General features: G+C 46.8%; 2 protein-coding genes across 2 annotated transcripts; one reads left to right on the forward strand and one right to left on the reverse strand.

The window, feature by feature from the left end:
- The first annotated feature begins 437 nt into the window (after window positions 1-437).
- Window positions 438-15,418, forward strand: rab4b (RAB4B, member RAS oncogene family). Its single transcript, XM_061217506.1, has 7 exons — window positions 438-632; window positions 6,883-6,963; window positions 7,429-7,543; window positions 7,928-7,990; window positions 9,262-9,416; window positions 10,449-10,544; window positions 11,015-15,418. The coding sequence occupies exons 1-7, from the start codon at window positions 617-619 to the stop codon at window positions 11,128-11,130; spliced, it is 642 nt and encodes a 213-aa protein (XP_061073490.1). The 5' UTR covers window positions 438-616; the 3' UTR covers window positions 11,131-15,418.
- Window positions 15,419-15,574: 156 nt separating this feature from the next.
- ap2s1 (adaptor related protein complex 2 subunit sigma 1) lies at window positions 15,575-26,033 on the reverse strand. The gene is made up of 5 exons (XM_061217866.1): window positions 25,884-26,033; window positions 23,777-23,926; window positions 22,136-22,249; window positions 20,447-20,506; window positions 15,575-18,481 (listed from the first exon to the last, which is right to left on the reverse strand). Exons 1-5 carry the CDS (start codon window positions 25,884-25,886, stop codon window positions 18,380-18,382), a joined length of 429 nt encoding a protein of 142 aa, XP_061073850.1. The 5' UTR covers window positions 25,887-26,033; the 3' UTR covers window positions 15,575-18,379.
- Window positions 26,034-26,269: the final 236 nt, after the last annotated feature.

Below are 26,269 nucleotides of genomic sequence, written 5' to 3' on the forward strand. Positions count from 1 at the left end.
AAGTAAAATACACCGTAGCCTACTCGATTTCAAATCCAGCCTTTTGGCATCACTTCATTAATCGGAATCATCTGAAGGCTATTGAAAAGGTGGTGGAAGAAAAAAAAAACTATAGTGTGGTGATTCAAAACAACGGAACGGTTCTACGGTTTAAGCTGCAATTGAATAAGTGTTTGCAACAATGCAGTGGTGTTAAAAATTATACCATCTACTATCACAACATAGTCTGCATCTAATATAGTAGCTTCATCAAGTTTGCATGTGGTCAAAGACTTGAATGCTGCTGACCACTGTTTCAAGAAAACACCTGTTGGCCAAAAAATCTTTCTGGCCAGGCACCACATCTCGGTCTAACTTCCCGAAACTACGGAAAAGGTGAACGCTTTGACGTCGTCATTTAAAATTCCGTCATTACGTTTTCATGCGTCGCTCTGGGTAGGGAGGAAGCGGGGTGGCGACTGGCATCCATATCAAGGAGGAGCAATTGCTTTTCAGATAATACAGCGAACGGGCCGTTACATATATAGTATTCTGGTATTGTAATAACATAAAACCTTAGACCTCAGGAAGCCGGTCGGGTTAAAAGTCGAGGTGTCCGGGCAAGCAGGGGACAGCCATGTCAGAAACATACGGTAGGTGTAGGCAAAACAACACCCGCACGGAACTGTAGCTAGCTAGCTATTTAGCAAGCTAACCGGCTAATTAAGGTCCTTGATGTGTTACTAGCTAAACTAGCTAGCTACCTTAGCTACGTAGCGAATTGAGTTAGGACGACAATACATTGTGTAGCTAAACTATATGACGGTCCAAAATCAACTAAACTACTGACCACTGTCAACACGAATAACTGGCTAGCTAATCTAGCTAAGTTGGATGAACTTCGTTTCGGACGCGTTACACCAGCAGAGCTAGCAGCCATCTACTTCCTTTAAAACTAGGCTAGGCGTCGCTAGCTAGCTAGCTTGTTATTAACCGAGCTCAATACTAAGCAATAGTAATACTATTGGTGAGCTGTGGTTGGGTTATTATGTTGACAGCTAAATATCCTTAGCTTGCCCAGCTAACTCGAAAGAAACTGGAGTTTAACAGTAGCTATGCCTATCAGAAGTTGTCTAGCTAAGCTTTAGTGTCGTGACGTTAGTTCGTAGGAATACGGATGTATTTTGTGTCTTGATTGGCTAGCTAGGTCGTAACAGCTGTTAGCTGACGTTAGCTACCTAGCCATTTCGGAGAGCCTAGCTAGCAAGCCAATATCCCTGCCATCTGCCGGTCGTTTAAACGTGTCTCGCAGTGATGTAAACAGACTGTCCTCACGGTGGACCGAAGTTTCTGGATTGAGGTTCGGCGTGGTTGCTAACGAGCTAAATGACGTTTGTCGCGAACACTAGAGCTAAGTAAACACTAGCTATGTGACTGGAACTGCATCTACTATGCTGTCATGAGTTTTTCACCAAACATTTTTGATAAACAATATGTGTCATTACAAAATGCTATGCGTGGGGCGTATGTCATGTGTGCTGGACAATCTAATTTTAAAGGCTCACGCTAAAAACCAAACAAGTGTGACAGCTCATGCGTGGGATCTGTCGTCTTTTGATCCGTCCACCGCCGCTTGGCTATCTTAATAATTAGCTATTGCCTGCGTGTGGCTTAAATTCCATAAACGAAGTCACGTACTTTTGTTTTGCATAATGGAAATGTTGAAGTGCTATGTGTCATGATGGTTTTGGTTTGTATTTATGAGGCACTTGTCACAGAGCTTTTTGCAGTTAAATTGGGCGGTGGATTACCCTGAATTGCCAGCATATTATGAGCCATTACATCAACAGTCTCAGGCAAAGGTGCATACTTAACTCGGCTGTGCTTTGGGAGTTGCCATATGGATGTGGCTTGGCCCGCACAGGCAGGGCTATTGACTGTATGATTGCTGGGGGGGGGGGGATAATAACCATGACTCAATCCTGCTGGTGTCCAGACATGTCTTATATTTCTGAGCTCTTGTGTCAGTAGCCTGATACATTTCTTGCAGTGCCTTTAACAGGCAACAAATAGAAATAGTTGCCTTTGAAATGGCAGCGCACACACATGAAACGGCCTTCGCAGGCTTAAGCTGCTGGAACTCCTCCCCCATCCTTTTCTTCCCTTCCCTCTCCCATGCTCAGAAATGCAATACCAGACGGTGCACTCTGGCATGAAAGTGCCACACTTCCTCATACTAATGGGCTGGAGAGAATGGCGTCCAGTTGCTCTGTAATGGTTCTCATTGATTTTCCTTTTAGCATGGCTTCCCAGCACGGGTCCCTGTGCTGTTTGCACCAGTGAGAGAGGAGAAGGGCGGGAGTGAGGCTAGCAATTTGACAGTCTTCAAACCCTTGATGCTTCATGGGCTGAGCAAACAAAGTATTGAATCCTTTATGACTTAAGCAGTCAAGTAAAATCTGACCCACACATTTTGCTTGGCATGCCCTCACATTTAATCACATATTAACACATTTAAAATAGCACATAACACATGCCAAGTAGCTTGCTGGAAAATTAAATGTTAACATCACATTCATATACCATATTACATTACTCCCTAATGTGATGCAGAAGTGTGAGCTTCTGTTAATTCCATTACCAGTCACAGAATTTCAGTCTGCTGACTGGACGAAGGCTGTTATGGGAATTATTATTTAATGATTATTGTCACTGGAAATGATGTTTCTCTGGTGACACTTAAAATGCGTTCAATGAAGTTAATGTACCTGTTGTGGCCATATTTATGTCAGTTGTGTTTTCTGGAAATGCTACGAGCAGGTACGCATTTTTAATACAGTATGTCTGCCCTAATTCAATTGAATATATTGGCTCCTTTATCCTCTACCCCTTTTCAGCTGGCACATAGCAAAGGGTAATATATTGTATTGTAATATACTGTGTGTTTCTTCCAGGAAATTGCAGGGTGCATTTATCAGAGTGGTGCTGATTCCAGCACTGATTACACAGAAAACCTGAAAAGGAGGACACGAGAGAGAACTGCTCACTGAGTTGAAATGGAAGGGCACTAAGAAAAGAAATGGCAGAGCCACCGCCACACGAGCAGCGTTCTTAAACGGTGTCCTTGTTTGTTGTCGTTAATCAGGCGGAGGAAGACCTCGCGCGGTCGCGGCCCGCCGCACACAGATGGTTTCCGTTCTGCTGACATGGCCAAAAAGCGCGGCTCCTGAAGCCATAGCTAACAGCCCGGCTTTTGTCTTCTCAGTGGGTCACCACTGCCAACGGTGCTCAACCACAGCAGCTCCAGGGAAAGGCCAGTAGGGCAATGTGTTGCGTTGTGTGCAAAGTACATTTGGCGCAGCAATGCAAATGAATAATACTAATAAATTAAATTCGTGTATAAGCCGTGACAGATCTCGGAGAAGTTATTATTGTGTTTGTGGAGCTGGCCGGCCACGCAAAAGCAAATAAGCCGGCGGGCAAATAATTAATGCAGCGTAACTGGAGTCCGTCTGTGGAGAGTAGCGCAGGTAGTGGTCCAGTGCATCGTTTGTCACTGGTGGAGGTGTGTTTTGGTTACACTGTACGTCTCTCTCTCGGTCTACCTCTGTCTCTTTCCCCCTTCTCTCTCTCTCTCTCTGTCTCTCTCACACACACGAAAGTGAAACACTACTGGAGGTGTGTGGGCGATCCCTCGGGGCTCTGCTGTAGTCTGAGGGGTTGGAGTCTGCGGTCAGGCCCGTTTCTGCCTCTCTGTAGCACTGCTGGTGCTCCTCAGAAGTGCTTAGTGCTGCCTGGCCTCCTCATTGGTTAATGGGCTCAGCTTTGGACCACTCGCGTTCCGCAGAGTTTGTCGGTTGGTGGCGCAGGACTGCAAGCCGTTTATTTTAAGAGTTTGCTGCTCGACTTTAATAGCTCAGGATTGCTGTCTTTGAGCTAGGCATTGTTCTACAGAAGAAAACAAGCCGTGATGCTACACAGTGGGTTTCCATGTGAACTGAGCGTCATGTCTTTTCCTTGCAGAGCACACAAACGCTCTTTGTGCGTATTGATAGATGTTTTGCTACAGAGCCCTTCTCTAACAGTACCCAGGGCTGTTGATACATCATCCCTGTCCTCTTGCATACGGATGATATAATCAAGACGTCTGAGTTTATCCCCGTTGCCGCTGGCTGTTTAAGTCAAAGTGGCTTTGGGTCAGAGCGCAGAAACTCAAATAAGAGCAGGAAAGGGAAGTGGTTTGGGAGGCCTTCCTAACTAAATATTTTCAGCCTGAATGACCTTAGCAGAAGGACTGTACGTAAACGAGGTGGTGACACGTACCATGGCGTCTGTCTCAGTGGCTCTCTCTCCTTCCTCCCCGGCTGTTACAGGTTGAGTGCCCACGTCTGTCACTGCTGGTGGCTGTGACGTTCTCTGTAGTGCAGCATGACTGTGGAGGGGAAAGTCCAGTTTACAAATCTCACGCGGGTTTCCCTCTCTCGGTTTCATCCCCCCCCTTTCACTGTTTTACCGCCCTCGCTCTCTCTCGTTCGCTTTCTATTTCAAAAACCTCCATCTCTCGTTTCCACCCTCTTCTCCTCACATCCTCTTTCCAAGAGACCCTCTGAAAGCCTGTCACATCCTCCACACTTTCCCTGCAGCTGAAGAGCAGTCTCGTAGAGGGAGGTTGATGATGCAGACTCAGCTGAGGAGCAGTGTAGAGGGAGGTTGATGATGCAGACGCAGCTGAAGACGGGCTGTAATCTCTGGACTTACCTCTGTTTGAGTATCCCTCCCAGCCCTGCTCTCTGTAGCTGAGCCTGTTTGCTGAAAGCCTTCCTCCGTCCCTGCGGGATTAATGCAATACAGTTGTATTCAGTTCCAGTGGAAACCTAATTTTAGACCTGAAATAAGGAGAGTGTATCAGCAGTTAATGTGTTTTGCGGTGTGAAATGTAGAGTGACGCGGGTGTAGGTATTATAGAGCCCACCCTCCCCCCCATCACCGCCTTTGGCCTGTTCCCCAGGCGACAGGCAGCTCCGCCTCTTTCCCGGAATGCCCCTGCGTGATTGGCCGGCTCCAAAGCCAGATGCATGCAAATGACCCCGCCGCTGCTGCGGACCGCTCACAGAGGGCATGTTGGGTCTGTGGGTCAGCGGTTCAGCTCTTACCAGGCCCGCAGAGGTCCCGGTATCGCTGGCGGTCGAAGCCCCAGCGCTCTGCTCCTCCTTTGTTAGCGGCCTCCCCGCGGTTTCAGAGGTCGTGAGAGCGCCCCCTGTTCCTGTGTAAGACGGTGGCCCTGCCGTTATGACCGATCGCGGTCACGGCAGCTCTTACTGCGCACGGACCGGACCTGGACCAAATGGCTCGGCCACCTCTCGGCTCAGGCGACCGAAAGAACCGCTGGCTGGCTCCACGTGCGGAGGCCCTGAAACTCAGGGGCGCAGACCCCATTCATGCGCTTAGTCTGATACCCTTAACCAGAGCCAGATCATATTTAATCATGTACGCAGTAAAAAAAAAGTCAAAGAACATTAACAAAAGGTGCAGTGGCCTTGTTGAGTAAATAAAATGAAGCACTCTTATTTTTCTGTGGTGCGAAAAGACTCTGATGTGCTGATGACAAAGCTGTATCCCTGGACTGAAAGATGATTTTTATTCCATGATGAAGGGTACATGAAGACAGTTTATAACTGTCCTTTACAATTTATTGATGTTAGGCTGTATTATGTTTTCCTTCGTTTTCTAGCTTGCATATAGATCTCATTCCACCTCAAGGCCAGAGGGCCACCAGTCTTGGATTTGGCAGTTTGGATTTGGCTCAGTTTGGATTTGGCAGTTTGGATTTGGCACAGTTTGGCGCAGTTTGGATTTGGCTCAGTTTGGATTTGGCAGTTTGGATTTGGCCCAGTTTGCCACAGTTTGGATTTGGCAGTGTGGATTTGCCACAGTTTGGATTTGGCAGTTTCGATTTGGCTCAGTTTAGATTTGGCAGTTTGGATTTGGCCCAGTTTGCCACAGTTTGGATTTGGCAGTGTGGATTTGCCACAGTGTGGATTTGGCACAGTTTGGATTTGGCAGTTTGGATTTGGCAGTTTGGATTTGGCACAGTTTGGATTTGGCACAGTTTGGATTTGGCAGTTTGGATTTGGCAGTTTGGATTTGGCACCGTTTGGATTTGGCACAGTTTGGCACAGTTTGGATATGGCACAGTTTGGATTTGGCACAGTTTGGATTTGGCACAGTTTGCCACAGTTTGGATTTGGCAGTGTGGATTTGCCACAGTTTGCCACAGTTTGGATTTGGCAGTTTGGTGGCGCTTCTATCCAGTGTAGCTAGAGAAGTCATTTCTTAAGACTAGAATGGTATTGACTCCAGGACTGCACATTTATCTAATACTTGCATTCATTCAAATATTACATAATACAAATATTATTTAAAAGTTTGTAGAGACCATTTTAAGCCTAATTAGTTTTTAGGGTTTATGCACGATTATAAATGGGTAATAAATATTTGATTAGGCCATCTTATGCACTCACTCCGAGCCCTGAAATCATTTCAGTGTTGACACCGATTCATGTGGTTGGAAAAGGGTGGCACGTTTATTCTCTCTCAGTCATCAGCGTGCATATTTTTGGTCAAGGCACTCTGATGAAACTCTTTCCAATGAACGTACCCACTTCCCGTAACCTTGTATTCGTGCGCGCTGGTTCATTGCCTAGAGTTTGACGGTCGTGAGTCATTTGTGCGTTTCCTGTTGTGTTGGAGGAACGCTGTGTGCATTATCGGTGACCCCCGTTTGCATACAGCCAGGCGGTCGCGTGCGGCTGGCAGAGGATGCGGTGCCGAACGTGTGGTTTTGCTGCAGCTCTAAGGCCCCGCCGCGGCTGTATTGATTTCCCGTCTTCTCTCCGTTCGCAGATTTCCTGTTCAAGTTCCTGGTGATCGGCAGCGCCGGGACGGGGAAGTCTTGCCTCCTGCACCAGTTCATCGAAAACAAGTGTAAGCGGCACACTCGCGTTCCTCTCCGGTCAAAGCGCGGTCAAAGACCCGGGAACTGAGCCAAGATGGCTTACTCCCGCTGTACCTCCGTCGTCAGCTTCCAGTGAGCCGATTCCAGCCAGCTCATTAATGACGAGCTGAAATCAATTTATTCAATTCTTCATAACCATACAGACACATCCCAAACTGTATATTCAACAAATTGTATGAAATTGAACTGTTTCTGTTTTTTTCCCCCCATCCACTTCCTGGAAAAATATATTTTACTCCCCACCCTTCAAAAATCCCCTCGAAAGAGCTTGTGTACACAACCTTTCACCATTCCGTATTGTGGGCGACACCATTTCCATTTGTACAGGACAGTTCCTACTTTGCATTTCATGAAGTGATAACCTCAGGAGCGGTGGTGAATGTGGGGCGGTGGTGGAGAGGGCTGTCGCCTGACGGTCTCTGTGTCTCCCGCAGTCAAACAGGACTCCAACCACACCATCGGCGTGGAGTTCGGCTCCAGGGTGGTGAACGTCGGGGGGAAGACCGTCAAGCTGCAGATCTGGGACACTGCTGGGCAGGAGCGCTTCAGGTACGGGCCTCCCATTGGTCGGAAGTGATGATGTCATGAGCAGAGGCCATTAACAGCTTCCCATTGGTCAGTGATGTCATGGCGGATTACGTCATTAATTACGTCAATGGGTTTACCAGCATTGCTCTCTGGAGTTGTTAAGGCTCTAAACGTGTCATGGGACATGTCAAGGCCAATCTCAGACAGGCAGTGTGTGGGGACAAACACAACCCATTTGAGTATGAGCAAGCAACAGTACAGTCAGGGCAGGATTGTGACTGAATATAATATAAATTTTTATTATTATCATTTTGTATAATTATACATTATTGTGATTGAGGATGAATTGTGTTCAGTGAAGACAATCCCCCCTGGAGTAACAGTGACGTTTTTTTCCCGACCCAGATCTGTGACTCGCAGTTACTATCGCGGGGCAGCAGGAGCTCTGCTCGTGTATGACATCACCAGGTGAGAGGGCAGGGGATTGTGGGTACGGTGACATAATCTGCATGTACTATAAATTGTGTGGTTTTTTTTAAATTTTTTTTCAATGGGTGGTGTTGGTGGGGCTGGCGAATGTACCATACAAAGGCACGCGTACGAAAGTGAAGATAAACTCCAGGAAGGGGACACAAGCACGCACACCAGCTGTCCGATCGGGTTTCATCAGCTCAGCGGATAGATTAAAAACAAATCTAACAAAATGGAGGCTGGCTCCTGCAACGGCCAGACAACAGGAGGAGGAGGAGGAGGAGGGACGGTCCGGGGTTTGATTTAATAATCTCCGCAGTTCCGCTGAGAAAGACGGAGTGAAGGCCGTAATGCGATCTGACGGGGTCCTTAACAAAGTATCCTCAGCCAGCGGGGCTCAGCCCACAAGCACAAGTCAATTAGGCTGAGAATCGGGAGCAGCTGGGGCTGCGCTGAGCGCGCTCCGTAGCCTCGCGGACACGGAACCCACGCTTCTCTCACCGTCACTTGAGGGGAAGTGGGCTCTGTCGCCCCCTGCTGTTGTGGAGGACTTGAGCAAGCCCAGTCACGTCCAAAGGCGCATAGGTGCGGTGAAGAACCTAGCCAAGGCCTGAAATCCATCTGTATGGTCATAAAGTCCATCTGTAAAAGTTACGAACAAGTGAATGAAATGTACTTGTGATATGAGTCACTCTCTAAATGTACATTTTGACCCATGATAAATAATGTTAAAATTGTTAGGCTGAAAACCATACCAGTTAATTTAATTTTAGACTTTTATTGATTTTACTGCTTAATATTGCATACTGTTTCAAGTGTCAGTTTTGGTTTCAAAATATTAACTGCGGTGTTAAAATGGCTGTTGGTACTAGTTATGTTCTCATGAGCCAATCAAAAGACTTGCTCAAAATGTGTGTCCATCACTAGTAGGAAATACAATTACATTACAGTCATGTAGCAGACACACTAATCTAGAGAGAACATGGACAATATCAATTCATCTTTCAGTCGTATTAAAATGTGATGTCACTTAGACTCATTTCTAAACAATGTTAACCAAACAAACATAACAAGTGGAAAAACCCATCAGACAGCCCATATTTACACAGCTACAGCTATGGCATCACTGCAGTAGGAAGATAAAAAAAAAGGCATGATTTGTGTTGCACTAAACCACCAGCTCAGACCAGTGTCCAAAGAGGCGTCCGTCAGGCTGAAAATGTCCCTGCGTCTGTCTGTCTGTCTGTCTGTCTGTCCGTCTGTTCCAGCCGGGAGACGTACAATGCCCTGACCAACTGGCTGACAGATGCACGGACGCTGGCCAGTCCTAACATCGTCATCATCCTGTGCGGGAACAAGAAGGACCTGGACGCCGACCGGGAGGTCACCTTCCTGGAGGCCTCGCGCTTCGCCCAGGAGAACGGTACCTGAGCTGGACTTCCTGTTCCTGCGCATCGCTCTAAGCTTTCCCCCTGCCACTTCCTGTTCCTGCACATCAATCTAAGCTTTCCCCCTGCCCTTCCCTGTTCCTGCGCATCAATCTAAGCTTTCCCCCTGCCACTTCCTGTTCCTGCGCAACACTTTAAGCTTTCCCCCTGCCCTTCCCTGTTCCTGCGCATCACTTTAAGCTTTCCCCCTGCCCTTCCCTGTTCCTGCGCATCACTTTAAGCTTTCCCCCTGCCCTTCCCTGTTCCTGCTCCTCCCTGACCCTTCCATGTGTGTTGCTCTCTGGCCCCTCCCCCTCACACGTTTAGCAGATGCCCTTATCCAGAGTTAAGAGGTTGTATTTTTACAGAAGCAGTTCAGGTTGAGTGTCTTGCATCGACTACTCCCCAGCTGGGAATCCAACCCGACAACTTTTGAGTTACAAGCCCCGTTCCGTAGCCATTAGTCCACACTCCCCGCACTCCTCTGCAGTCGCCTCCAGGTCTTCATCTTCCTCTGTCACCTGCCAGTTTTCACTTTTCTACTTTTCCTGCTGTCAGTCCCACGGCTTCAGAGTAGCCAGCTCTAGCTCAGCTGTCAGTCAGAATCTCCCCTTCCCGTGTCTGTATTTGTCAGCGGTGACTCTGCGATGACCCGCATTTGCTTTCGGTTGTTTGCGTGTCGACTGCGTTGACCCTCGCTAGTTTATTGAATCTGTGTTGCCGTCACATTGACTACGTTGACTGATCGTTTGTTGAATCTGTGCTGACTGCGTGTTGCCGGAACATTGACAGTGATTTCTTTGTTGAGTCTGCACTGCACAGCGTTGACTGTGTTTTGACTCTTTGTTCATCATGTTTTCACTCTTTGTTCAGCATGTTTTGACTCTTTGTTGACTGTGTTTTGACTCTTCGGTGACTCTTTTGACTCTTCGTTGACTGTGTTTTGACTCTTCGTTGACTGTGTTTTGACTCTTTGTTGATGTCTTTTGACTTTTGTTTTTTTGTATTTTGCCTTATCTGCTGTGCAGAGCTGATGTTCCTGGAGACGAGTGCCCTGACTGGGGAGAATGTGGAAGAAGCTTTCCTCAAATGTGCTCGAACCATCCTCACCAAGATAGAGTCAGGTACATTCACCCACACTGTACCACACACACAAACACACACATACACACTGTAACCCTCCTTACCAAGATAGTCAGGTACAGGTACAGACACACGTGTGTGCGTCTGTGTCTGTGTGTGTGTGTGTGTGTGTGTGTTTATACGTGTGTACGTGTATGCGTGTGTGTGTGTGTGCGTGTGTGTGTGTGTGTGTGTGTGTGTGTGTGTGTGTGTGTGTGTGTGTGTTTTACGTGTGTGTATGTGTGTGCGCGTGTATGTGTGTGTGTGTGTGTGTGTGCATGTGTGTGTGCACGTTTAAGTGTACGTGTGTGTGCACGTGTGTGTATGTGTGTATGTGTGTGTGTGCGTGTATGTATGTGTATGTGTGCGTGTATGTATGTGTGCGTGTGTGTGTGTGCGTGCGTGCGTGTGTAGGCGTGGTATCTCCACGTCGCGGTGCTGACGGGGGCTTTTTGCGGCGGTTCCCGTGCAGGCGAGTTGGACCCGGAGCGGATGGGGTCGGGGATCCAGTACGGAGACGCGTCGCTGCGGCAGCTCCGTCAGCCGCGGGGCACCACTGCACAGAACAAGCAGCAGTGCAGCTGCTAAGAGCCCCCCTCCCGCCCCCTCCCCAGCCCCCAACCCTGCCCCTGCAGGTCAGAAACGCACAGTGCAGCTCCCACACCCACACCGAGAGACGCAGATAACCATCCCGGCCATTTTACACACTGCCACTATGCAACTCACTTCTAATCCCTCCACGTTCAACAGGGGTGGAAACAGAGGCACTGAGGGGATCCTGTCCCAGTGCTGATTCTGCTAGTGGGCTTGAAGTAAGACCTGGAACGGCTCAAAATGCTGTGCATTGGGAGTGCTGTTTCCATTCCTGTAACGGTCCCCCTATATTTGTGAAGGAACTTGACTCGTCGTAATAGGACATTTTAAATCCAAAGGTATGCCGCTGCTCTTGTTCATGTGAGTCCTAGATTAGGGCAACTACTAAGCGAGATGAAGTATATTGTTACTGGAGAAATTCTGCCACTCTTTCTCACTCTATGCTTTGGGTGTGGTTGGGTGTGTAGATCCCCCCCCTCCCCCCAGAAAAACCTGGTCCCCTCTCCCTGATGACCACCTCTGACCCCTGAACCCTGACCCTGTGAGAGGGTTACCCTGCTGACCCAAGAAGGGCGCGCACACACACACCCCTGTAACACTGAGTCGGGCAGAGGGGAAGGCTAGGGGTACAGGACACAGGGGAATTCACCACCCCTGTTTTTACCGTCCATGTTGAGTGGAGCTAGAAATGTGACTTTGGTTAAATGTTGCTCATTCAAACAGAAACCCTTTTGAGTATTTAATCAGCAGAAGCTCCCAGGTATTGGGTGCGTGGTGTCCCACCGTAGGACAGGCCCACTAACATTCGAGTCCCAAAAGCCCGGGGCCCGGCACACCCCAGCAGCCGGCCGCCAGCTTCAGTAACGGTGGGAACCCCTTACGCAACAGCAGCCGGCCTTCGCTGATCCAGTCGAAAAGGCAGAGAGCGCCAGGGGGTTTGTCTCGCGGTGTCGATAGGTGACGTTGTAGCGGACCTGGCGTCCGCTAACGCCAGGTAAAGGAAGCGGAGCCGCCTCTCCGTCCCCGGAGACCGCTCGTGACAAAAGCGTCCCACAGTCCCCCCCGCCTTTGCTCGGTTTCCCCCAATCTCCGCCTTTCGGTGTGCTTGCACCCGTTTCCACGGCAACCTTTCTTTAACAAACACTTAAGGAACCGTCTCCGAGGGAGGAGAGGCAGCCTATCGGAGCATTGCGCAGTGCGGTCCGCGGAAAGCACGAGGTTGCTAAGTGCTGTTGTTCGCTAAAGGCTGCACCTTCCAAAATGCTGTGGTCTTTGGGAGTCCCTCCAGCCTCAGCAGTGCCCCTGGCTGCAAGCCTGTCCCGCCTCAAATGGGCTCTTTCCCTTTCACCCTCCCCCCTGGGCCTCCTCCATAGCGAGGCTACGCTTTAAGTAGTGATGAGGCACTGAGGGGAAAAAATAGCAAAAAGCAAAAATAGGGGAAGCAAACATGTGTCAGGGAACCAAACCCGGTAGAGAGCAAATAACCTTTTTGATTGGCTCATGCAAGTCAGTAATTGACAGCTCATTGTAGCTCCAACTATTTTACAGGGTTCACCCCACTCTCCTCGCCACTACCATGACAAATGCTGAGAGAAATGATCTAGTTAGATCAGTCCTTAGGGGCTCATTGTTATCCACTGGGTTTAAAAGCACTTTTTAAAAACATGATAGGGGTGAGAGGACTCCCCCCCCCGTACTGGGAGTGTACCGCCTGCGTTTGCTTTCGACCGGCAGTGCTAGCGTTGCTGTGTGCGCTTTAACGGCAGCTAACACCACACAGTGAGGGACCGCACGACGGGTCCTGCTAAAGCTCCCTCAACCTTTTCACAGCAGGCTTTTATGGGGAAGTTCAGCCAGCCGGTCTCGGTACACACGCGTTCAATACTGACGCGGAATACTTGCGGAGGATCGAACGGAAAACTTCCGCGGCCATACAAAATCCGACGGAATCGGCAAAATTTCGAATGAGCGATTTCGCGCCATCCCATTTCTCGCACTGTAAAGCATTTCCTATAGCCATTGGCCTGCATAGCAATTATTCAAAATGTCTGTCCAGTAGGACGGAATGTCCCGCTGGACATGGCAAGCAGTCGCAGAGTTGGAGACAGCCATGTACCCCCCCCCTAACACCTCTCAGATGCAGTGGGAGGCCTATTCTGGCATGGCAGAGCAAGTGTGGTAACCACAAAGTCACTGTGCCCTGGTGTCCTTAAACCCTTGACTCAATCGACTGATAACAGTCAGGTTTATTCTTTTTTAATTTCCCTTCTTTATTTTTTTTGTTCTACTTTCCTCAAGTGCACTCATTTTTTGGTTTTAAATACTGTAACTATAGAAATATTTACAATGGTAAAATACTTGTACAGTTGTTTTGAGGTTCCTAAAATCTGAAATATATTTAAAATAAATCGTACATAATGTTGGACAAATACACTTATAAAGGACTCATTTCTTACTAAAGAACAACTGAGTTTGTGGTCTTAAAAATGTAAACATTCCAAAAGTTGTTATTTTGTTCCTTTTTCTTTGGACCTTCAACCTCCAAAACCTGAAAGAAAGCAAATGCACCCTTATTGAGGTGACTGGCACTTTTATTTTTGATCTTTTTTTTCTTTTTGTTGTTGTTACTTGCTTTTCTGTGTGTTGCCTGTGCTGTTGTGGATTAAATGTGTGTCCTCCTGAATGTACTGACCACAGACTCTGCTGGGAAGGAACCAGTGATTTCTGCAGCAGTTTGAACAGGTCAGACACTGCACCGAGCTGTAAGGCAGCCCCACTCCTGCTTTACCTGTTCTTTCACTCAACGGTCCCCACCAGAAACACTGTCCTCACTAACCCTCTCTAAAACATGGCTCCATGTCACTCCCTGAATGCCACTATTCAGCAGAAATCACTCCCAAATTTCCTTGCAGGAAACTCAGTTGTTGCTTAGTAACCAATGTGATATCATCATCATTGCTAAGAAACTGTATATCTGAGTCATCTATGCTGTAAATATGGATTGTTGTATTTTTTCGTGTGTGTGTGTGGGGGGAGGGAGGTGTTGTGAATTTTAAAAAATGGACTGTAACAAAATTTGCTTGGTTATTTTTGTAATTTAGTTTTTTAATTATTGTGACAATTCTTTACATTTCCATGTTGGTATTTGAAGGGCATATAGACGCTGACCCTGTCGGGGCTGTTTCGAGACTGATCATAATCCTATTTCCCCTTTGGTGTGTGTGTTGCGCCTGTGTGTGTGTGCGCGCGTGTTGCCAGTTTGAGGGCGTGTATTTGTTTGCGTTTGCGGTACATGTAGATGCTTCCTAGCCCCAGTGTTGCGAAGGTGCCACTGTGGGCCAGAGGGGGGCGCTCCAGAGCACAGTCTGAATGGAGGCCATGGAGCTCTACCCCGCCCTGCTGAGGAAACATCACCTGACTCCTCCGCACCTCTCTGATTGGACAGCACTGGTCACCGTCCATCCCTGGGCTAGCCGAGCGGACACCATTTTGAGTCGGAAATGTAAAATTAAAGCTGTGTTCCAGCCTGGCCCCCCGATTGCTGTTCCCAGCCACTGCGGCCCAGTGCAACCCAGTGCTGCGCCCTCTTTGAGCTGACCCCCTTTCCGCCTTCCTGTCCTCTGCCGCTACAGGGGTCCGGGGCGGGCCGAGGCTCAGCATGCAAAGAGGCTGACCGCGAAACATCTCCATTCACTGAGGCAGCTTTATCAGGACTGATTCACTGATTCCAGTACAGATTTGTGTTCGTGACCGCAAATGTCTACTTGTACCCCTAGATGGTGGTGTTGCACCACAGAGTCCGTACTACGCCCAAGCGATGGATATGAAGATTAGACTTTTTTTTGTTTTCATTTTTTTATTTTTTTTTATTGAGTATTTGTCTCAATTTCTTCAGTTTATTTAATTACCAGACTATAAAAATGGTTAGTTTGTGACCATAATTGTTCAGTGGCTATAACTAGGATAGAGCTTGAATAAATTAGCATTATGGAAGCATGGTCCTTTTAAAAACGGTCTAAAATCAAGTGCTGTGTGTATTTAAAATTAACTGCAGTTACTTTGTGAGTTTATTCTCTGTCTTGCTCAGCAATTTTATAGCGATTTAGATTTGACAACCAACAAAGGTTTTAAATTCAGTTCTACTGTGAAAGTTGTACTCGAGGTCCAATCTGAAGGCCAAAATGAAGACTGGCAATTTACTGATTATACTTAAATAAAAATAAGCTCAATGATCACTGTAACAATACAACAGAAATTAAAGGTTTCAAAATGTGTTCTGAAATGAGAGAACTGTGGTTTGTGTACCATTTTACTAAGTTTGGAAGCCATTTAACACATAAATCATGTAAAAAAAAAAAAATGTGGTCCTCTTGCTAAAATAGGCAGAAACATTTAAGGTCCTAAACATGAAAAGATTAATCAATCTGGACACCCAATATATTGAGAGCACATTTTAATTTCATTTGTGTACATGTTCACAGACTGGCATAAAATGGAGGTTCTGTAAGAAGGGAATGGCCATGACAACACATACGCAGCACCCATCACACGCTGTAGGACATGAAAACAGCCAGAGACCCCAAAGGTCCTTCATTTAAAGAGAGGAAACGGGAGTACGTATTCAGAGTACATTTTAATTTCAGTTGGGTATATATACATATAGAGTGGAATAAAATGGGAGGATTCGGCAACAAGGTAATGACCATGACGACACGCACACAGACGGCACCCGTCACACACCTTAGGACATGAAGGGATACATACTTGCCGTATTTTAGCAAAAACAAAATGCTTAACGTCTGCAAACTTTAAAATATATATTTGAAATCTATCTAAAATAACCTGTAAGCCCCGTCCCCTTGCCCAACTCAACACGGGCCCTGCACACACAGCCTCAGCGTGTTTCTGTGCTCCTCTCAACACTGGAGAGAGGTGGGCACCCTCTCCTATTGGCCTCTGATTGGACGCTAGCAGCCTGGCCCTGTAGTGATTGGACAGCAAAAACGGGCATGCTGATGGACCGGGCCAATCCTGGGCTAGCAGAGAGGAGCTGCTTGATTCCGGTCACAGAGCGTACAGGTCACTTCTGTTATAGCCGGCGACACACTCATTGCGATGAGTCATCGCTGCATGTGTGCCTAGCCAAGGTGGTTTCTGCCTCGGCCAGTTCATCCCAGAGTTTTTTTTTTACGTGATTTTTAAAGGTTGAAATGGCCTGATTTTCATACAGGCAGAGCTGAGGGCAGCTTATGCAGCAGGGTTGGGGTCCTGCAGAGTGCAGGCCATCTGCTCCATACCAGAATGCTTGGAGGAGGAGGTGTGTGAAGGCGCAGGCTCCTTTTAGGCAGGGATCATTAACAATGGGGAAATGGGCAGCCCATGCTTTGGTCACATGACTCCACTCCCAGATCGCTTACATTGTTCAGTCCAACACACTCAGTCTCCCCCACTCCCCCGCCCTCTCTCACACACACACACACACACACACAAGAAACACTGGATGGATGACCACATTTCCCATGATGTGATGTAATATAATGACCTCATATGTCATCACACCCTGTGACCAGGGGCATCACCCATGTATTTGGAAAATCTTTGAGCATCTTACACACACACACACACACACAATTTTGAAATACACCAGCGATACACAGATATCAGACATCCCACCCCCCTCCCCCCCCATCTTGGTCCCTCAACAAGCCCCTACAGGACAGGTCAGCTCAGTATCACATGTGAGAATCTTCAGAAAAGAAACAGGATTAAAATCAATATATTTGAGGAGGAACAAGGGGAAGTAGCGTTTCAGTGCGGCGATTAGATCCAATACATTTACACCGGCAGCGAATGTTGGTGCAGGATTATAACATGGCAGTTTCACACAGAATAAGGCGCAACAACAAACTCTCCTCCCCCCCCCAGAGTTTACCTCAGAGTTGGGATTTATTTAGTGCTGTAAGTGGAAAAAGTGCACAAGTTGAACAGCGCGCTTCATTATTTACAGGGTCTTTCTTCACCAACAGTCCCTGCCAGGGGAAATTCATGGGACACCGCCTGCTTGGAGAAGGGGCGTTCAATCAGCGTGTACGCTCTCTGTACACCGGCATAGGCTACTGTACAAGCAGTCCAGTACAGAGATCGGCCAGCAATGAGGTGCGGCTGTGTGTGCGATACGATAGGATCTCTGGCAGAGGGAAATGTGTATGTGTGAGGATTCAAACTTCTGGTAATGCCCCTGTAGCGACCTGTTATTAATGCTTTACATTTTATTGTGGAACATGAGTGCTTTAGATGAACTGAAAACTGAGCGCATCATCCACATAAAACACATGTATATGTACACAATACAAACATAACTTCACAATACTAAATTACAGATAAAAGTACGATATATTTGATGAAGTAATTCATGTTCACTTGACTCTGAAATGTAAGGGAATCGCTTTTCGGGGGGGGGGGGAGAACTGACAGGCAGCAGCGGAGGCATGGAAATGCTCAACCTTTTCTTCAGGACAAAATGGGTGCCGCCTGAACCTTGACCTTTGAGGTCAGCACTTCCCAACCCTCACCCAGCCAGGGGGAAAGAGACTTTTGTTGGGTTTTTTCAAGAGAAAACAAAGGCATTTTCTCTGCCTGAGCCACCTCTTCCCAGTGACGCGACTGAGCCAATTGGAATCTCTGGGGAGCTTGTCGTCGTGAGCGTCTCCGTATCGCCCGGTGGTTCAGTCATGCGATTTCTAAGCCAGCTCCTGATTGGGAAGGGAGTCTGTAACAATCGTTTAATTTCTCTAGTTATGGAGGGGTGACAATATCGGACGAGGACCTCGTGCACATATTGAAAGACTTCCTACTCAGTCTTGCACTGACGGCGGCGCTCAAAGTCCCTGCCCTTTAAAACAGCCGTCACCGTACAGACCCCAGAAAGTCAAACACTTCCAGTTTATTGTAGCTAATGGGTGTTCAGGTTGGGCATTTCGCACACACTCAGTTGCTCGTCAGTAATGATAGTGTCAGACAAGGGGAGGGGGGTTCCGCCCAATCAGACCCTTTAGAGCATCGCAGGCGGAGCCAACGGCAGCCCCTACATCTGGCATTAAGGTGGCAGGGGCGGAGACTCCTGAAAAGAGGGAGGGGGGGCGGGAATGGTGCGGTCAGCAGGGTGGAGCCGGCTCCGTGGAGGGGCCGATGCGGGGGGAGGCCTGTGAAATGGGGGACGGGGTCGTGGGGGCGTGGTCTGGCCTTACTCCAGGGACTGGAGCATCAGAAGCTGTTTGAGCACCTTGGTCTGGCTCGTCTCCCGGATCTCCCCCGCCAGGAACATCTCGTCCACCACCGTGTACACCTGACAGGGGAACAGCGGTCATCTCCCGGGGACTGCACAAATCCCCACAAGCCACTGAGAGAGTCGGCTTTCTGGGTTTTTTTTTTTTTACTTTTTTTATTTATATACCATTTCAGGTTTATAGTACGTTCTTGTGTGCAATGAAGGATATTACACATTTAGAGAAGTTTCTGATTCAGAGGATAAGCATGATAACAGATACATTTTAATGTTGATTCATAATTGTTATCATAAACCTCTGTACTAATATTGCTTTCCTTGCGCAGTCCCTCGGAAACACATCTTAACAGAATAGGTTAAAGTATTTTACAGCGTAAATATTTTACAGTGTTTTACAGCACCTGTAATAAATAGATTGGGAGGACCACATAGTTTGAATGGGCACAGTGTTGGCAATATAGCAACCACCAAATTGCCCATAGTCATTGACTACCATAGATACTATAGTCTAACCCAGGGCGACTCAACCTCACGTCCTGCGGGCCACAGTGTCTGCAGGCATTTGCCTCGACCGTGCCCTCCACCACTAATGACCTTATCTGCACAAAGCAGGTAAAATAATTACTGAAATCAGGTGGTGTAGCAAACGGTAGGAGCAAATACCTGCAGACACTGCAGCCCGCAGGACGTGGAGTTCAGTAGCGCTGGTCTAACCAGACGGCCAGGTCCACATTTTTACATTAAGCACTCTCTCACACAATCTCCTGTTGAAAATGAAACCCTTTTTTTCCCCCCCCAATTTCATGCCTTTTGGGAGTAGTAATGAAAGGCTGTGACCAATGATAACATTGGTGGCAATGGATTTTCTGTGCTTGGGCTAACTAACCTCTGTGAGGAGAGGAACAGACCGGTAGAGAAGAGAATGTGGGATCTGACCATGTTGGATAAACTCATGGGATCCTTGGGAAAATGATACCTGCTCAAACCTGCATCCCTCGTTATCTCTGTGCGGCCGTGGCTGTTTATCACCGTTAAAAATAACAATCGTTAAAAATAACGGAGGTAATAAGCTTGAAGCTGGTGCTTCATATAGAGCAGAACTTGGCAGTTTACCTTAATGACAACATGCGGTCATAAATATATGAATATTCGGCTGTAAAATGACCAGGAAGGAAATAATTACCAGGAAATTAACAACGGGAACTTTATTTAAAACTGCCATCTTGGGTTTTCCACAGCTAGCTGCCTCTGTCCAGGTCTGTTCCAGCGCATTACTTCAAACTACTCATTTATTGGATTTTTACTGCAGCAATTCGGTTTAAGTGCTTGCCCAAGGGAACGCCGCCAGTGTCCAAGGATCCAAACCAATTTTCCCGTCAGAGCAGATGACTGCGCTGGTATCACTCTACTGCTCCCAATAGCTAAATACGATTTTCTCACACACGCCTCGCAAACATTCCTCGTGTTCAGGGCACACTGGAGCGAATATACAGAGTCTGCTGGACCGATCCATTTTGCGAGCGCCTAACAACCAGGTTTGACTGGGATTAATGTCCCAGATTAATTGATGTTTAACATTGTGACGGCTCTTTGTATTTTTAAATTCATCTGCGAGCAGCAGAGTTAACAAGAATCCATCTGCTTTGTGTGTAGGCAGCTGACCGGGTGGGTGGATTCAAAAAATATCTCTAGTAATTAAGGCAGTAGCAGTGGAAGGTAATTATCAGTAGTGACTCGCTTAATTGCTTACTGTTTTCTTTTAAAGAAAACCCACCGCACCAAATTGATGGGAACGCGCGCAGCTTAATTGACTGATTGTTGTAATTATGCAGTGTACCGGTTGCTATGGCAATGCCTCCACTGCAACCTTAAAATAAAAACAGGCCCCCATCCCCCACTTCCATATTCACTTAATGCCTCTCTGCATGTCTTAAGTCACTGGAGTTTTAACAGCAGGAATTGTTGCCTCTTGCCACTAGGGGGGTGAGACTTTCCAGAAGTGAGAATGGCGAGTCCGCCTCTTACCTTGTAGAAGTTGAAGACCAGGTCCAACTCGCACACGTTGTGGAAATACTCGTTCAGAACCTAAAAGGGAAAAGGGCGGTAAAGAAACCCGCTTCACATTTTGCCACAGCGCACGCATCCTGTACAGCCGGTTGGAAAACACATTTCCAGGAAGATCCCTTGAACGCTGTCCAAAATCATGAACAGGAAATTAATATTTTCCTGCAGGAATTCAATAAGATTCGCTACGTTCCCTTGGTAAAACAAGGAAATAACAGCCCGTGTGGTTGCTTCTGAGGAATGTGGAAAGTAGTTTGCAGTATGTATGGAGCCTTGACAAGCAGCGTACTGGCGCTCCCTGCTGGCCAGGAGGACCACATTAAGATAAGGCAGGGGTGCACAAGGGGCGATCTGTTTCAGGATTTTGTGCCAACTTCTGGTCTTAATTATTTCTCAATCATATCTTATCAGACATGTGTACGAGTACCGGCTACAGCTGCAGACTGGAAGTGTACCCTATTTCAAGTACAGGCTTGAACCAGGGGAATTCGTAGTGAGGTCACCAAATTAAAAACAAGGCAATTGATTGGAGCAAAAAGCAGTACGCAGATCGGCCCTCGAGGACCGGAGTTCTGCACCCCTGGGGTAAGGCAACAGACAGCCAGCCAGTGTTTTGCTTTCATCTTAAACTCCACAACCAATTCAGCCCCAAGAAACCAGGGGCCTGTTCCACAAAGCAGGATTACGGAGTTAGACGAATAACTGTACTGAGTAAACCATGGACCCCACCCAAATCTAGAACATGAACGGAAGTAAAAATAGCCGTTTCAGGTTTTTACGTCCTGCAGGTATTCGGCTATCTCGGTAACGTTCCTTTGTGGAACAGGCCCCAGGTGAGCCCAAAGCAGTTGATTAACAGCAACCGAAACCAGCTCAACCCAGGCCTCCAGGACCCGGGTTGGCCATCACAAGTGCCAGTTGGACCGCGTTTAATCCATCTTAAGTGAATTTCAATCATAGATTCCAAAGTTATTTCTTAGCAAATAGTGTTTATCTATGTAAAAACATGGGTAAATATTCAATCATAAAAATGCGTATCAGCTAAAATCACTCTAAAATGGATGCAGCACCCGAAAAAAATAAAGTGGTCATAAATCACACTATATGGTTTCTCCATAGCTGAAGTGTTTTAGCTGTTACTTTTTGCGTTCTCCATTGTTTCTCTATAATAAACATGTTCAAAATGTTCATCCAAAAGCCATCCATCAAATATTCCAGTACCCAATATAGAACAAGATGAACCTGTTAGGCTGGAAGCATTTCAAGTGTCCTAGTTGGAGAAACGCTCATCACTGTAGGTAATGTTTGATTTAAAAGGCACCTTGGGTTATTCAGTATAAAACCCAGGAGATTACAGGAATCGATCACATACGCAGGGAGGAATGCAAACAGCGTAAATGTTGTTGCTGAAAAACAGTGTGCCACCATGCCAATGTCCCTGCACTGTGTGTGTGTGCGTGTGCGTGTGCGTGCGTGTACCTGCTCTGCCTGGGGAACACAGCTGCCTGGTGCACCTTCGAAATGCAGGGATTATATCAAAGCTCTTGCCAACTCAAGTACATAGATGCAGTGTGAGCACGCATGTTAATGTGCAGGAATGTGCGTGTGTGTGTGCATGTATGCACAGTGCTTGTATTTGCGGGGTCCTACCTCCACAAAGTTGTGAATGCCCTCCAGGTAGGCCAGGTTGTTGTCAGTCACATCCACACAGATGCAGAAGTACAGACCAGCATATCGTCTGTAGATGATCTTAAAGTTTCGGAACTAAGAAAAGGGACAGAGAAGAAGAGATGACATAAACCACGTGAGAAAGTCACCAACACCTCCATGCCCCTACACTACACCCGACATAAATCACAGCACTGCTGTCCTTTCTGCTGTCACAGGACTCATGGACCAGGCCCACGGAAGGGAAACACATCAACAACATCATCGTCATCCTCATCCTCATCATCATCATCATCATCATCATCATTGTCCACTGCTGAAACTGGTGTTACTTCAGCCAATCGATAAGTTTGGAAAACATTGGAACCCAACTCTCTGTGGTGGGCCGGGGGCAGGACACAAGGTGGACTGAGTGGTGCATATTGATCCTGAGGTCATGAATTCAGATCCAGGGGAAGGTGGTTACTGAGTTCACCTAGCAAAGGCCTGCAGATTACACCTACAGTGGATGCAGTGGCATCCTAAACCTCAGCAACATGGAAAATTACATCCAATATTATATCCAATACAAGCATCTTAGCAATGGTACACAACAGCTTTATTGTCCTTGGTATACATCATATTTATCAGTTCACATACGCAAGCAACAGAAGTGATCCCTCTCCCTAAAACATTCACACAACCCAAATACCCAGCACACGTTTCATGTTGACATCTAAAGCAATTACGCAAGCAAAGCGATCACCAACTATCAGTGATATTTTCCCAGTGCAAGTCACAATCTCTCATCAAATAAAAGTAAAGTAAACATTTCACTGTACTACCTTTCTGAGTGTGAAGTGTGAAGCTTTGGTCCCACTGTGCCAATATGCACATACCCATAATTACACAAACTGCAGGAAGTCAGCGGATTAACTGGGGAAAGACCGGTGGAATCGGCTCCGTTCTGTACAGGCTGTTCCTCACCTTTTCAGCCGCTACACAGGCTGTAGAAGTCAGAGCATTTCGGAGGTCTGCTTTGCTGCAGCCACTGACGGCTCAGATACAGAATATGATAACACGGAGGACTGCAGTGAAGCCCAATAGCATTCACACACACTCACATGGGTGTGCGCTAGTCTTTCATACGCATGGGCAATGGCACAGTAAGGGGCACTGTACATCTCCCCAGAGCAGATACCCTTACCTAATGCAGCTTCATGCTTTGTTTTGTTCAATCAACTGCTTTTTGATACACTTATCCATACTTGCTCAATGGTACAATTGGAGTGCTTGAGCAGGGATTTGAATCTGCAACTGCCAATTCCTAGGCAGGTTCTTCTAAGCTCTACACTACTGATGCCCATCTCTCAATGACTGTACAGATGAGTGACACTAAGCTTTGTGATTGTGTCATTTCTGTGTAATTGCATTTTTCCTTCATCTTTAAATCTTGAAAAAAAAGAAAAGAAAAATAACTTACTAAATGAAAGCTAGTAAAAGCAAACAACCTTGAATCAAAGATGCGAAGGCTTTGTGGATCACTTGAGGATCATTTGAATAATTTTTACTGGTCTTCGTTTGAAAACGACGCTAATTTCACTGCTGCATTCCTTGAGTGCCGTGAGCGATGACATCGCGTACCTCCACGAAGTTGGTGTGCTTGGCGTCGCGGACCGTCACCACCGCGTGCACCTCCTCGATCAGCTTCTGCTTCTCGTCGTCGTCGAACTGCATGTACCACTTGGCCAGCCGCGTCTTCCCGGCGCGGTTCTGGATCAGGATGAACCGGATCTGAGAGGAGGAGGAGAGAGGAGCGGAGGCCCCGCTTCAGTACCGCCCCACACAATTTACATCAACCTTCTCAACCAACCGTGTGCGGTTAGGCATCATACATCTTTCGTTGTGCGCAACTCCCAATCTTTTTTTTGAGTAAATATTGATTCACTGCAAAGACCAACTTTGACAATTCAGGCAGAAAAATGAATAACACCAACCGCCTTTCATTTTACCCTGGGCGGTTAGGCTTTCCATTGTGAATATTGATAAGAATACAATTTGATGATGGATTTTTCTGTTAATAACCAACATGAGATTGCAAATTCCAGTCAACAGATTAGTGACCTCATTGCTGAATATTCAAACAATCAAATATCCGGCCTCCTCCTTAGTCATTACAGCTGGAGATGGAGTTATGGCTGCGGTTGCAGCATTCCATCCCCGTACAGGTCAGCAGGTCAGGAGATAAGGGTCAGTGCAGAACTGCGGCACACAGTCGAGGTGGAACACAGTCTGGGCACCAGTCGTGCCAAAAGATGACAAGTTTATAATTTTTTTTTTTTTTTTTTTAAACCCCATCCATAAATTAATGATAGGCCTAATATCATGAACATACAAGAACATGAGCATATTTGATCATCATATAACGTAAGCCCACCGTGTTTCGAACATCAAGTTAGCCCACCATGTTCAGAACAGTGCAACTTTCATGACGAGTAAGCTAATGTCCGGAGAACACCCGGAGCTTCTACTGCATGACCAGGTAAACCCTTCCCCAATTTCTACGCCAAAAATATTGCTGGATACCAGTGTACATGTCACTTTTGAACTCAATTCCCCTTATGCCCCCATTTTCCTTGGAACCGAAACCTACATCAGCTTTTGCGGTAAACTTTCTTAGCACTTCTTACCAACAGCTATTTGGACATTTCTACAGCAAACCAAAAACGGTATCAAATATGTGGTCTTGTGTGGAATTTCGTCACTTATGAATATAGAAGGCATTTGGTCTTGGTCTTTGGCGCACACATTCTTTCAATACTTCTGAACATGAGCACCGAATAAACCTGCAGTCAGCATCCAGGGAGGGTTTACGAGCTGCAATCCGACAGCCAGTGCCCTGACTTCTGACATCTTGTGCACGGTGGAAAGGAAACAGGCTTGCATTCCACCTTCCGGTCAAAGGCCTGGAAGATACTGCCGTGATGGACGAAACGTCGCTGGGCATCCCACATCTGCAAGCTGTGCAGACCGTCTCGTGACCGGCGGGGTCTCGGTCATTTCGGGAGAGAAACACCCTATTCCCGAATCTCGACGGCTGCCGTATTCTTTCAGAGACCCTAAACAGTTGCCCAACCCATCTATTCGCGACTGAAACGAAGCAATATTCGTGTTTGCACCCACACATCTCGTAGCTATATAATTTTGCTACAGAAACGTAGCTCCCGAATGCTAGCTAGTTAGCCAATTGCAACGGCAGCCAGTTCACAGGCTAGCAGCTAAATATACTGGAGAATATCAAATGAGAGACGAAATGATCAAGCCAACATGTCAGGCAGCAATAATATAGTTATCGGTGTCATCTTGTCCACGAACATGGCACCAATAACATAGCTAGCTAGACTGAAAACTCTGGTGGAAGGAATAACGTTAACCCCACTCTTCTCAGATTCTAGTGTGAACTAACCTAGCTAGCTGCTAGCTAGTTAGTTAATTATCAACCCGCTTTAAACGACACATTACCGATGGCTAGCGATAAATATGTCATGCATGTCATATCAGTTTATTTCACGTAATAATACTGTCGTTTGATATTAGCTAGCTAAGGTATTTTCTTCAAGCATTTAGCTGGCTAACGTTAGCTAGTTAGCTATGGTAGCTAACTCATTCACATGAGATAGCTAGCGATCAAAATGTTACAGCCATTTGAATACACATAGCTAGTTTTAAAATGAATTAGAAATAGACTTACCATTGTATCTTTCTTGACACGGGTATACTAACAGACAGAATTCAAACAATAGTGACAAGTTTAAGACAGATATGGCATGAATTCCGGAATTAATACCCCTGTTTTTTCAAGACCTCCCAAGGTTCTCCGCTATCTCCCTAAAACCGGATATCCGGGAAAGGCCTCGAATGAAGTGTATTATGGGTGAAGTAGTTTATGTAGCGCACGATCTCAACTTTTTAAACAGAAATAGTGTAGTTTTTGACTTCATATACCAGCACGCACTTCGCTTTTTCTCAAGTGTCATTCTGGGCAATGCAGTTAATCCACTGACAGGGATCGGGCGCGAGGTCGATACCAAATATGATATCACATGAACTCGAGGCTTCGGTGTATTTGAGACGAAA

This window comes from Conger conger, chromosome 13, assembly GCF_963514075.1.
Source record: "Conger conger chromosome 13, fConCon1.1, whole genome shotgun sequence".
NCBI lineage: Eukaryota > Metazoa > Chordata > Actinopteri > Anguilliformes > Congridae > Conger > Conger conger.

What these genes read in the sequence shown, in the direction of transcription:
- rab4b (XM_061217506.1), top strand. An exon ending in CTCGTGTATGACATCACCAG is followed by an intron (nt 7,991 to 9,261) that starts GTGAGAGGGCAG and finishes CGTCTGTTCCAG; the next exon opens with CCGGGAGACGTACAATGCCC. An exon ending in GCGCTTCGCCCAGGAGAACG is followed by an intron (nt 9,417 to 10,448) that starts GTACCTGAGCTG and finishes TCTGCTGTGCAG; the next exon opens with AGCTGATGTTCCTGGAGACG.
- ap2s1 (XM_061217866.1), bottom strand. An exon ending in AGCACACCAACTTCGTGGAG is followed by an intron (nt 22,250 to 23,776) that starts GTACGCGATGTC and finishes CCCTTTTCTTAG; the next exon opens with TTCCGAAACTTTAAGATCAT. An exon ending in GCATTCACAACTTTGTGGAG is followed by an intron (nt 20,507 to 22,135) that starts GTAGGACCCCGC and finishes TTTCCCTTTTAG; the next exon opens with GTTCTGAACGAGTATTTCCA.